Source organism: Petromyzon marinus, chromosome 18, assembly GCF_048934315.1.
Source record: "Petromyzon marinus isolate PM22_M1 ecotype Great Lakes invasive population chromosome 18, UKy_Petmar_22M1.pri1.0, whole genome shotgun sequence".
Taxonomy (NCBI): domain Eukaryota; kingdom Metazoa; phylum Chordata; class Hyperoartia; order Petromyzontiformes; family Petromyzontidae; genus Petromyzon; species Petromyzon marinus.
The window spans coordinates 5,990,114-6,002,888 of NC_133684.1; the positions used below are offsets into that span (position 1 = coordinate 5,990,114).

Here is a 12,775-nt window from a genome sequence, read left to right on the forward strand (position 1 = left end):
CATCCAATTAACATTTGGCCAATTGGGCCCCATGGCCCAATGATTGTCATTGTTATTCCAATACATATACAGAAACAAGTCTTGTTTGCCAAGAAAGCTTCACTGAGCCTCGAGGCTCTATGTCAAAAAAGTTCTGCAACATGTTTGTCGAATGAGTAGTTTGTGTTTGAGAGAATACCAGAGTACGCTGAGAAAACGCACACTTGTGAAAGGATACAATTCAAAACATCTGTACATATAAGTCAACAGCCTACTTGTTCCCCCATTGGAACCTCCTTTGGCAGTAGCAAAATATGATCATTGTTTTTTTTACCCTTTTATCTGGCAACAAAACTGACACCTTTTTTTAGTGCGCTTTTTGGCATCATCTGGTCCAACACCATGTGAGACTAGGCTCTAAAGAAAGCTGTCTCGGATGTGGACCAATCAATTTCAAGGACAGTGCATACATTATCAGAGTTATGTTTTTTGTTTGCGTTCCGACCGCAGGTATTGTGGTCAATGCAAACATGACTCCTTGTAAAAAAAGGTGTCAGTTTTGTTGCCAGATAAAAGGGTAAAAAAAACAATTATTAGCCTACTTGTACTGTCTTCAACTGTGTCGGAGTCTCGTTCATATAATCGATCCTTGCATGATCCACCAACCTCATCTCCCAAACAATCGATTACGGAATTGCTGGTCACTGCGTTGGAGAGTCGTATGGAGTGGAATTAATTTAATGCTGGATGGTGGCACGAGGTCAGGAGGTCATCACGGCCGGTACGAGTGATTGCACCATTCCTCGCCATCGCTGCCTGCCAGATCTACAGCCGGGGAGGATTAGTCAAGTATGTAGATTAATTAACTAAAACGAATTCAACTACTGTATTTTATTCATGGTCGATTAAAAGGACGTCGCCGGTTGGCTGAGGTCTTCCGAGTTCACTTAGAAGCGCTCCGATTGGCCGAAATTAGCGGCCGCGTGATATTGCAAACGCATCGTTAATCAAACATTTCTCGTTAATAGAAACGATTGGACCATGTGGAAGGCGGATCATGAATCGGAATATCGTGAATCGATAGCATCGTAAACCGAGTGACCAATGTACTTTGAGCCCTTTGAAAGAATGGTGGATGCCTCCACATACTGCTCCCTCGGTCACCTGTGACGTCGATTCAAAGTGAGACTCCCCCGGGTGCAGTTGCACCCCCTGCACACCTGAAACCCAAGCACCACCCCGCCTCCCCCTCCGCCACTTGTACGCAATCTAAATCATCCTTACCTGGGGCAGCACATCAACTCCCCAGCCCCGCAGAAGCACAGGACACGGCAGCCTTCGCCCTCCCAGTAGTGACCGGGGAGGCTCGGAGAGACGGCTCGCAGGTTTTCTCCGCCCAGCTCTCCGGACAGGAGCATCTCGCTGTTGCACGCACCCGCGGTGGGCATCTTGCGACCCTTGCAGAGGGTCGACGAGACCCGGGTGCCGTCGGGAGACTGCGGGGAACCCGCGGCCTCCGGCGAGGTGAAGGCGACGAGGCACAGGAGGAGGAGCTCCAGTGAATGCATCTGCGTGGGTACGGCGAGACGTGCGGCACGGGTGGGGGGGGGGAGATGAGGCCACGTGTAAAGGCGGTGCACGTGGTCGACAGTGGATCATCGATTATTCGGTGGGCGCCGGATTTTTAAAACACGCCGGATAATCACTACGCCGTTATTATAAATTACTTATTTTTGCACATTCTTGTATGACGTTAGGTTTTTGGGTATTGTATGTTTTTTTGTGTTTTAAATTTGTTTACTATGTAAAATTGGCATAAATAAACATACAAATCGATTTTTTTTAAAATATCACTGTAGAAAAGTTGCAGTATCTACTGCACAATGCTTACCGCTCCAAACTAGAAGACTGCATCATGGGTTGATGTATAAAGTATAGTGCAGTATTTTCATTGTTTAAGTTGTATATAGTGTATAATGTACTGCATATAATATTTAACACTGAAATCAAGCGTAGCCACTTTTTTTTTGTCACGCACGCGGTGCCGATAGCCGGACTGGACTTTGGAGCGGTTTCGCCGTATCGGCCCGGGATGGCAGCCGGATAATGTTGGAAGCAGCCGGATGGATAATCGATTATCAACTAGCTGTCGTCATTGTTAGCAGCAGGAACACTTTGCAGTAGCACCGACAGAATAATAAAAGTTGTAGAAATATTTGTAAACAAAACAAAAACCCCGTTATATAAGAAAAGGTGTTACCCTTTCTAGCAATAAAACAGTTGTGTTAAGATGTTAAATCACCAAACTCAAACTTTTTGCAAGGAATCTTGTCTGCAGTAACCGCTTATACTTGTGGTGACCATGCAAAAAAAACATGCTCTATGATAGTTATATGCATTGTCTTTGAAACGGATTGGTCCACACCAGAGACAGCATTCTTTAGAGCGTAGTCTCAAACGGTGTTAGACCAGAGGACGCCAAAATGTGAACATTGTTTAAAGGCATTTAAACAATTGATTATTTGATGATTCGCTTCCACGCAGCGCTAAGGCGGTAGCTATCTGAACGGATAAAATTATTTTTATTTCTTTCAATTTCGACAGATTATCTAATTAGTCTTGGCCAGTAGTAGCTGGTTTTGCACAGGACTTCAAAATTATCAAAATAAATTGAGTGTCCTTGTTGACACGCGTGTTCTGCTATTGCTGACAGTTGTATTTGGGAGTATTGAATATTTCTCTGATGTTCTTTTAGTCTCGTGCTGATCATTTTATTCTTATATTTTGATACTGACAATGGAAGAAGGTCCCATGATGTAAAAAAAAACCCCGTTGCTGAGAAACCACGGCAGATTTGCTTCGGTGAAACACAGCAGCGCCTTACTTCGTGGTGGGGAGCCTTGCGCCATGAGGCCATCGAATGCGCTGACAATTTACCGAACGTACCGTAAAAGACCAAATTGTTAACTTCGAACGCCTGGTTGGTTTACGCGGTGGAATTAGAACTTTGTGGTTTTGTAATCCGCTTTAGAGCCACAGGGGGACGCTAGAGAAACATTTGCATTACCGCAACGTTAAATTGGGATGTGCACGTTACGATGATTAACACAAATGTGTTTATACCATTAATGCATACCTGTCGACCCCTTATCGGTGCCCTACCTTATTACAGACCAATTCAGATCTTATTGGTCACCCCCGTGCCCCTTATAAATCTCAACGTTCATTCTACAAAGTCCCATCACAAGGGAGAAACACAAACAAGTAGATAAAACATTATTTTTGTGCCCGCATTGAAACGGCTGGCTGCCGCGTGGACCTGAAAACTCAATTTCCCTGTACAAGAATACGGGTTAAACCGTATGGGTTGACGGATATGTTAATGTGCCTAATTGCTTAGCACAATTATTTAACTTAACACACTGATTATTAATCATAATCATTATTTTGACGCTCATTTCTCTTAGAATTTAACACTTTTTGCCAAGGCATGTCAAAATTATCTTTTTTTTTGCTTTAAAAACGTGGGCCCATTCTGGCACAAAACTGCCACCCCTTAAAAGCGCCACCATCGCGTTATAACACGTTACTCATTAAACATAGACAATTGTATATAGTGAGAGAGTGGAAACAACTAATCGGAAGAGTTGTGTTTATTCTAATATAAAGATAAACGCAATTTGTAGTAAATTGACCTGAACCAATTGGACCCAAAGCTTGTTGCCATCAGAACCCGCATAATAACAACACGAGTGCATATTTTTACAGTTGCGTACTTTTTTTACGTGTTTCTTCTCAGTGTTTTTATGTCGTCATTTGAAGCTGTCTCCCCGCCACCCCCTACTTTACAAACACGTGTGACCGCTGGCTGTGTTATGTTTTTTTGTGTTGCTATGGGGTAATGAAGTCGAAATGCAGTACAGTACATTCAAAGTGAACCAGATGGCTTGATGTTGACATTTTTTTTGTTGGCGTTTATTTTTTCCCGTTATTAATGGGTTTTACTATTATTTTTCTATGCAACTTAAAGGGTTGTTTATTAACTTGACTACCCGGCTTCGCCCGGGACTTGGATTCACCACGCCCGGCCGCCTTTGTCCCCCCAGTAGCGATGTTCACAACACCACACACACCGGTTACTCGTTTGAGGCTGAGTCGACCTAGGGGAGGCCCAGGACCGGTTAAAATAATCGTCACCGGTGGTGGCCGTGAGCGGGAATCGAACTCGGGTCGCCGGGTTCGTAGCGCAGCGTAGCGCTAACCGCTACACTGCAATGCGTTACGCTTCCCACGTGCGAGGGTCACGTGACAGATTTGTCGTCACAGCTCACTTGCCGTGCAAAAAATAAATGCATTATTGAGCCCCCCCCCCAAAAAAAAAACCAAAAGTGTATTTTTATAATGTTTGCATGGTGTACAGTCTGGAAAGTACCCATATGGCAAATTTCAAGTTTGTTGCATGTCGGGAAGTACGCTAAACATGTTGAACAGACACATAATCACAACTTTGCCTTTTTATATATATGGAGATAGCCCTGTTATTGAACACTTGGATTATGGGAGACTGCCTGGGAATACCAGGTGCTATAGGCTCGTGCTGTGAGGCGACCAGGAGATGGCAGTGCAGAAATGGATTATTGATTCTATCTGTGTGGAGCTTGCGTGCTGCCCCTTCGTATGTGTGGTGTATTTTCTCCCAAGTTTGCTGGTTTCTTCCCACGTGAAAGACAAATGCCCATTCATGGATTTGGCCAAACATCACCCACCCCCATTGTACCAGGACAGTCGTGGGAAAGATACTTGAGACTCAGTCGCAGTGAACATGAAACATTGGGGCAAACTCTGGGCTAATCTTTGGTCGAACACCTCCAACCACATGCCAACGTTAGCCGAATGTTTGCTGGAGTGAGGCTTTCCTAAAGTGAGCAATTACATAACTGTTCATTTATAACGTGTTTTTTTCCATGATCACTGTCTAAGTAACCACATCTGTAATAAAATTGTGTTGGTTGATCATGCAAAGAACATCGTGTGAACGATATACACAAACTTCTGGGCTACGAGATTGCTAAGTAGATGACAGTTGCAAGTGGGTTGCTGCTTAATGTGTATTGTTATTTTCGTGTGTGAAATCCCCTTGTATGAGTTGGCTTTATTCAACCACTGTAGCTTCCTCCTACATCCAAAATGTGAAGGTGTTGGCCAATCTTCTGCCAAGTAATCGTGAAAAGTTCGGCCAACCTAGACACGGGTTCTGGGAAATCCACGTTGTAGATCACTTATGCCATTCTACGTGACTTTACCGAAAGAACCAAGAAGATATGTCACAGTGTCCTAACTTTACACCCCGCTTTAAATGACCATAAAATATTCATGAATGATGCCTTGATGATGATGATAATAACTTATTTAGCAATAAAAGCCACACTGAATTTTTATAAGATTATTTTAGAAGGATCTTGCCTTGTTGAGATGTTTTGGTCAATTTCAAGTTTAAATTGGGGGTTTTATTTTGTCTGGGTGGAAGCCAGAGGACCCTGAGAAAACTCACCTCGCATGCCACAGAGGACGACATTCAGCCGTCCGTATGGATCATCAATAAATGAGCAGTGGCGCTCCTGCATCATTGCTAATGCAGCGTCACCAATATAATTAGTTCATAAACCCGCTTGTTGTAGTCTCAGCTACTGGGAACGTCACAGCCGGACAGCTTTGGGAAATCCACGAATACAGTATCTGTGTCATCCACTAACTATTGCTTGCAAAGGTGCTGGATTTAAGTCATTAGCCGCCATGACTAACTTTTTTGTTGAATATAATAAACCAATCACGACTTACAACATTTTTTTAATTTACTGCTGAATGAAGACTCTCTCCACTCTATCTTATGAGGCGTTGTTTGACTATACTTCACCATGCCGATTAGTGCGGGTTGCCGTCAGGGCATGCTCAAGAACAGTTCAGATATCACTCGCCACTGATGTTAACCATGACCAGAAATGGAACTCGAGTTTCTGTGTTCATGACTCAGTATGCAAACCACTGCACCACTGCTGAGTATGTATAACCAGGAACACATAATTAACTGTTTAAATAATAAATAAAACATCATGATAATTGGATCTTGATAAATTATTATTTATTGCCTTTCCCCGCCAAGTGCGATAGGCATCGTATCATGAGAAAACTAATACATTTGGAAATATAACAGAATGGCCCGTGGAAGATAATTTCACAGAACTACTTATTAAATATTTTCAAGTTGCCTCATACTGGGCAGCAGCATTTTCCTAACCGCCTCGCTAGAGAGACAAAGGATTTATCGCCTGATAGTCAAGCCGATATTTTTAATTCTCAGAGCTGGAATTTAGCCAAATTAAGTACAAAAGCAAATTTAATATTCGTGCGGACTTTTTTTTGTGTGTGCAATCATTGGTGAGAAACTAGAAACCGTCAATTCACTACACTTGAGAATAAAGAGTAATCATGTGCAGCTGCCCAAATTCGAACCCAGGATCTCAGCATCCCAGATCTTTGGGCGACCCAACAACCTCCCCGTGTATTGATATTTTAGCAACATTTGCTACTCCATTTGCTTCATGACAAAAATAGAAATCCCCAAGTGAAAATTTTCCAATAGAACCACACTGAAAAATGTCATCCGTAACAGGAAGATGATGGGGGGAGCTTATGCGATTTCCAAAGCAGACCAACAGCACAGCGAGCCAAGCAATGAAATCCTTTTGACAACTTTAAAAACGTACCTTATAAACCTTAAACTTGCCTGCAGCATCTGGTAACGCGATAATATTTGTTTGATAGGCCGCACCCTACTGCTGAGAGTGAAAGTCGTTCCAGAGTTTGCCTGATTAAACAAATGCAACTGGAAAACATTTGGTTTGGAAAGCCCATATACTGATGTACTTAAATGGAACTTTATTGCATGTGGAAGTATATATATTTTTGTACATTTATACATTCGGTTACAGAATTAACGTATTTAGAAACATTTAGTAAGACAAAAGTCGAAGTGTTCCCATGCTCAAATGAACGCTGAGCCGTGCTCATTTCCGTTGCTGAGCCAGTGGTGGAAAATCCACATTCCTGTGGAGGGGACAAGTCTTAATCTCCACTCCGCTCTTGGCTTACCACCAAGAGGTGCGGCCCCACCAATTGGTACTTCTTTTTTTCCTGATCTTAGAATGATGAGGATGATCTTACACTGAAATGATCATGGCCAGGATTAAAACTCATCTTCTCAATACCGCAACTCGGGTATAGTCAACACAGTGTAAATAATTGCTGACATTTCCCACTGACGTATCTTACGATTATAATTTCGAGCAGAATGTGTATGGGCAGCATCCAATATGGACTTACCTTCACTGAGAGCATTAACCCTCAGATGGCTTCCCTTCAGTCTGGGCGCCACCGCCTGGATTTGTGTATAGTCAAGGCCAAGCCGTCACGAGATCAATTCCCTTTTATACACGCGTTCGCTACACACCACACTTACAGCCCTACTCCCCGCCGTGTCCCCGCCTTCATTCTTTTTTTTTTCCCAACACACACACACGCGCACCAAGTCAGCGGCAGCCAAAAAGAATCAATTCCAAACCAAGCCCTTTCCCTGGCCTCCACCCAAACTCCCCTTTTCACCCTCTCGCGGGATTAAAACGCAGCGGCCTGAGCTCATTCTGGAAAGGGTAGCCACAAACGCACAAAAAAATAACTGCACAATTTAGCGCCCAATGGACTCTTGCAGGGCTTTTAGCTTTGCTCGGTGCTCAAAACACAAAGTATTTTATTTTATTGAATACGATTTTTTTATTTCTTTCTGGAATCAAACGAACCGTGGCTCAAATGCCAACCAACGCCAGCCTGATTCCTTGCCCAGTCGCAACAGTAACGAGCACAGTTTTGGTTGCAAATTACCATTATTGCTATTCGTATACCGAGCAAAGCCAAGACCCATGTTTAGAAGGGTTGCTGTGTTCTGATGTTTGGCCCATTATTTGTAAATTGCTTGCACGTGGTAGAAAGGAGCAGGGTTCAGAGGAAATCAATTTTAAATGTGTATGGGGGAATGTTCAAATGTTGCACATACTGTACAGGTTCGGAAGCTTCTATACAAATGTTTATAAAGTACATAAAGTACGACACTATGTACAACAGTTACTTTCATAACATACTCATGTAATGTATAAGGTAAAATTACCGAATACTGCCTTTTATTTAGGATGGAATCTCAGTTATATTATACAGGACAGTCCTCTATTGGGATACGAATTGGGACCTATTTGCCAGTATAAAATTATGAAAAAATAATAATACTGTACAGTTCGCCTTTTGGCGTTCTCTGGTCTGACACTGGTGAGACTGGGCCCTCAAGAAAGCTGTCTCTGGTGTAGGCCAATCAGTTTCAAAGACATTGCAAATCTTATCAGAGAATGTTCACCACAAGTAGGTGTGGTTAATGTCGACTTAATTCCTTGCAAACGGTTTCTTTTGGGTGTTTGAACATCTTCTCAACACCTGTTTTATTGCCAGAAAGGGTAAAGACCTATTCTTATTTTTCATACTGTATTGGGATGTTTGTACATTGCCATTAATGGGGTGTTTGGCTTGCGTGAGGAACTTTGAGAACCTGGAGAAAAGGCGCACATACCAGAGAGGTCTCTTTAAAAGTTACGTACAGATAGATTAACATTTTCATTACGGCCACGTTGCAAGCCAACCACCACAATACCTGGTGTTCTCAGGCAGTCTTCCATGAAAGTGCTGAGCTTAACCCTGCTTAGAATTCGACATCTGGAGATATTATATGCCTGCCCAGATTTTCCTGGCCACATTAAACATCAACGGGAGGTGATATGCGTCATGAACCTGTCCTGGGTCAACCCTTCATCAACCCCTCCTGACGAAGCACGGTAAACAACCTCCATTGACATCCAGCGGCAATTGGGAGACTTTTAGATTGATCAAGAAAGTAATGTATCGTGTCTCCTTGTGCTCTCACGCAGCCGAGAATGAAGACGTTTCATTAATTTGCTTTACAATTGTCCGCTCGTGCCCATAAATGTGCGGCACGTGTGACCAAAGCCAGGCCACCTTGGGAGCATAAATAAACGGAAACCAAGCGCCCGCTGAGGTCAAACGAGAGTAAAATGTGGTCCAACAGCAACAACACATTTCGCAGGCTGCTTGAGGTGGTGAGTTTTTGCAGAGAATAAGAAGAGCCCATAATGAAACCCAGGTGGCCTCTGCCAGCGTGGCCTGCTTTGCCATGTGGCCCTGCGTACCCCCACTTGGTTTTATGTGCCCCCCCCCACAGCCCAATATAGTAAGTATGCCCTTCTGCAGATGCAGCCCTGTGAGCTCTCCCTATATAGTAGTCATGGCAGTGTGTGTGCCTTACCCCAGGTGGTCGATCTGAGTTAATGTTGCTGCTAGACAAGTTGCCAGGCCCTCCCACTGCTTGGCAACTATGTGTCGAGTTTAATCATTGGTGCCAAGGTAAGATGTGTGATTGTGTGCTTCCTGCGCTGTTGCTGCTCTCCCATAACATTTCACCGAGTTTACAAAATTACTTTTCCGCATTTTAAAAAGATTGTCTGGAAATGTTTTAAAGGAAAGATGAGAATGAATATGTGCTTTAAAAAAAATCCATCCTGCTCACAAACAGGAAAAAAAACACGTCTGGGTTTTGTACAGTGTATATTTTGCGGAATTACACGCATTTCGGATGCAGTTGAATGAGATTCAAGTAGAAATGAGCCACATGTCAATAATTCCATTCAATCACAGTTAAAATTGGGACGCCACCGGATAAAGAAAACAACGCGTAAATCACAGCACACGGCACCAGTAGTGTCTGCTACAGTGAAACACAATATTTTGGAAAATGGTCAAAATTATACGATTTTTGACTCGAATAACCTAAATTATTTATCCTACTTCCTGAAGGAAACCAAGTGTTTTATGTCGTACATCCTGATCTATCCTTCTCTTCGCCTTCTTCCACACAATTTGTGCTCTTGCAGAGAATATTTATTTCAGAACAAAATCTTTCCTTATCCTGGAGAAAATCGATGAGCTATGAAGCTCTTTCATAGACGTCCAGTGGGTGTCGGTCAGAACGTTACAACAGGAAACAATACAATAGATATTGTATCTAACTTGCCATCATTATTGACTGCTCAGAGAAGTACGTGGTCTTGTACAGGGCATGTCATTATTAGGGATGAATGGCGAGATTAACCACGGAGTGGCATCCAAATGGCGGATGCATGCCCAAGAGCACCACCAACATGCAGATGGAACGATGTAATCAGCTCGTATCAAGGAGATGATAACGGCTATCCAGCAGTGGATAGTGCATGGCTGATAATGGAATAATCTAACTCCTTAATAATAAAATGCCCTTTACTCAGGAATATTTAACCTAGTTTAACAACTCTTCAGGAGGGTTATTCGTTAGATTGTTTGTCCATTTCCATTATTAAGTGTTTGCCTTCGGGAGGATCGCAAAAAAGCCAGGGCTAACCAGCCCACCCATCGTTGTGCTGCCACCCGTTACAGGCCGCATCACATCCCAAGCCCCCAGAGGCTTGGCCAGTCTACAATCTAAGTACAGGAAGACGATCGATTATCCGCGCAAATGACGGGGAGGACGGCCGTGGATGATTGATAATAACGGATAATCGAAAAAAATAAATTTTCTGCGGATCTCCCTGCCAAAAACCGCATTTGTCAGCGCTGAAGAGTTCGTCCACTACTAAGTGGATGTTAGCAAAGCCATGACAATAAAAATCTAACTTCGCCCCACTGTTGTAAAGATATGCAACCACTGTAGTGTAGGGACGATCACGTGGATTTCGGATCAACCGGAGCAACATATTGGTTCGGTTTTAGCACAGTGTGATTTGTAATTTAAAAAAAAATGTCCAAGAATAATTCATTTGGGCTTCAGGGAAAATTCATGAGCTATTAATTTGTGTCAACATCTCACGCGGATAATCGAGAGACTACTATGCAGTACTGTGCAGTATTCACAACGGGGATAAACTCAACTTCAGTTTAACACGCAGTAGGCTGTCGCGGCCAATATCAATAATACAGGTTTTCTTTTTGAATCGCATAAACATAAATCCGTCGTTAAACCCGCCGCCACCCGACACAGCCGATTAGTAAGGGTTTTCGTAAACAGAACGTGCCAACTCGTTCTAAATATTGTGGATTTTCTCACCGGTGTGCTGTACTAGTAACGAATTGGCACGTTCTGTTTACGTGACAAACTTTACTAATTAGCTGTGTCGGGTGGCGGCGGGTTTAACGACACAACATTTAAATATTTACGCGATCTAACCCAAAAAAAACTGTATTATGGATAAACCCAACTTGTTCGTTCGTTCGAGATCGGAGGTTGTTCGACCTTTGGATACTTCTAAAGTACATATCTTTTCTTTTTTTACTAGTGTAATTTATTGTGGTTGGGTGTCGCGCGACAACGCGCCTGTTAATAATTCCGCAACTTCGGAGGCGTGGGTCACACAAACTTCTGTGCATCGCTAGGAGTTGGCCAGGAGATGGCAGTAAGTGGGTGTGGATGGCAATCCACGACTGGGGGGGGGCTTTTAAATTCTAGATTTAAAGCTTTCGTGACTGCAAGGATCCATACTCTTTGGATTTATTCGGTAAAGTCACGTAGGTAAAAAATAAAACAACAAAAATCACGACGTTTCGGCCACAACACAAGCGGCCTTCATCAGGTGAAGGGAGCAGACTGTCTCGCTGTCCGAAACATCGTGATTTTTGTTGTTTTATTTTTTACCTACGTGACTTTACCGAATAGAACCAAAGGGCTTTTAAATGTTAACCTCTCGGAATCGTGAGTTTCTATGGTATTTCTCCAGTTTAATCTAACAAGTAGATGAACATTCTCGTTCTTAGATGCGATCGAACATCACAATGCAAGACCCTACTTTAAAAAAGGTTATTGTAACTCACTGAGAATTTCCTGGATAAAATGGAATTATTTAGTTGTTTGTTATCGTTACTTTTCAAGTCATAGGATACAACCTCGCCCAGTTATTTTGGATGTTCCACCACCATTTGTTCAAATCACCGTACCTTTTACGTACAAGATAGTACTACACGCAGGATGAGTCAGAATACATACAGAGACCAAATAAAATATTGTGGCCCATGAGAGTAGAATTATGGAATATACCAGAAAAAAAATCTACTTTAGTTGGCTATACCAGCAAACAACAAAAGAGAAAACATGGTCAGTGTTTAAATTTTTTCCAAAAACAGTGTTCCCTGACCGGGAATCGAACCCGGGCCGCGGCGGTGAGAGCGCCGAATCCTAACCACTAGACCACCAGGGATCACGTCCACATACGGATCATCTGTCCTAAATAATATCACCATAGGTACAATCATTCTAAAATTATGAACGGTGTCAAAAATGTACATCAATGTGATTTTATTGTTGTTGGTGATGCATTCACTATTGCGCGGTTCGCGCGCGAAATTCTAACACGAGCGGGGGCCTCGCGTAAGCGCCGCCGCCGAACAATTCGCCAAAACCCCGCCGGAAAGAAAGGAACGGGGCGCGAAATTTTGACGCCGCCACGCGGTGGCGCCACGTGGCGGCCAAGCGCGCCGGCCCCTCTCTTCTTTTTTCCCGCGCTGTTTGTTGTTGAGCGCACCGCCCACTGCACCGAGAACACAGAGGCCCCGCCCCCGCCCCGCCCCCCGGCCCGCCCCTTGTTGGATTTACGACCAATGA

General features: G+C 43.3%; 1 protein-coding gene and 1 non-coding gene across 2 annotated transcripts in view; both read right to left on the reverse strand.

Moving 5' to 3' along the window:
• The window catches only part of SCRG1 (stimulator of chondrogenesis 1), a 10,245-nt gene extending 2,724 nt beyond the window's left edge, over positions 1 to 7,521 (reverse strand). The window contains exons 1-2 of the mRNA XM_032956629.2: positions 7,360 to 7,521; positions 1,264 to 1,547 (exon numbers count right to left, since the gene is read on the reverse strand). Of these exons, the coding sequence (XP_032812520.2) occupies positions 1,264 to 1,547; positions 7,360 to 7,374 (299 nt within the window). The 5' untranslated portion in view covers positions 7,375 to 7,521. The remainder of the gene's footprint in view (positions 1 to 1,263; positions 1,548 to 7,359) is intronic.
• Positions 7,522 to 12,299: 4,778 nt separating this feature from the next.
• TRNAE-CUC (transfer RNA glutamic acid (anticodon CUC)) lies at positions 12,300 to 12,371 on the reverse strand. Its single transcript has one exon. It is a non-coding gene; the product is annotated as a tRNA-Glu (tRNA).
• Positions 12,372 to 12,775: the final 404 nt, after the last annotated feature.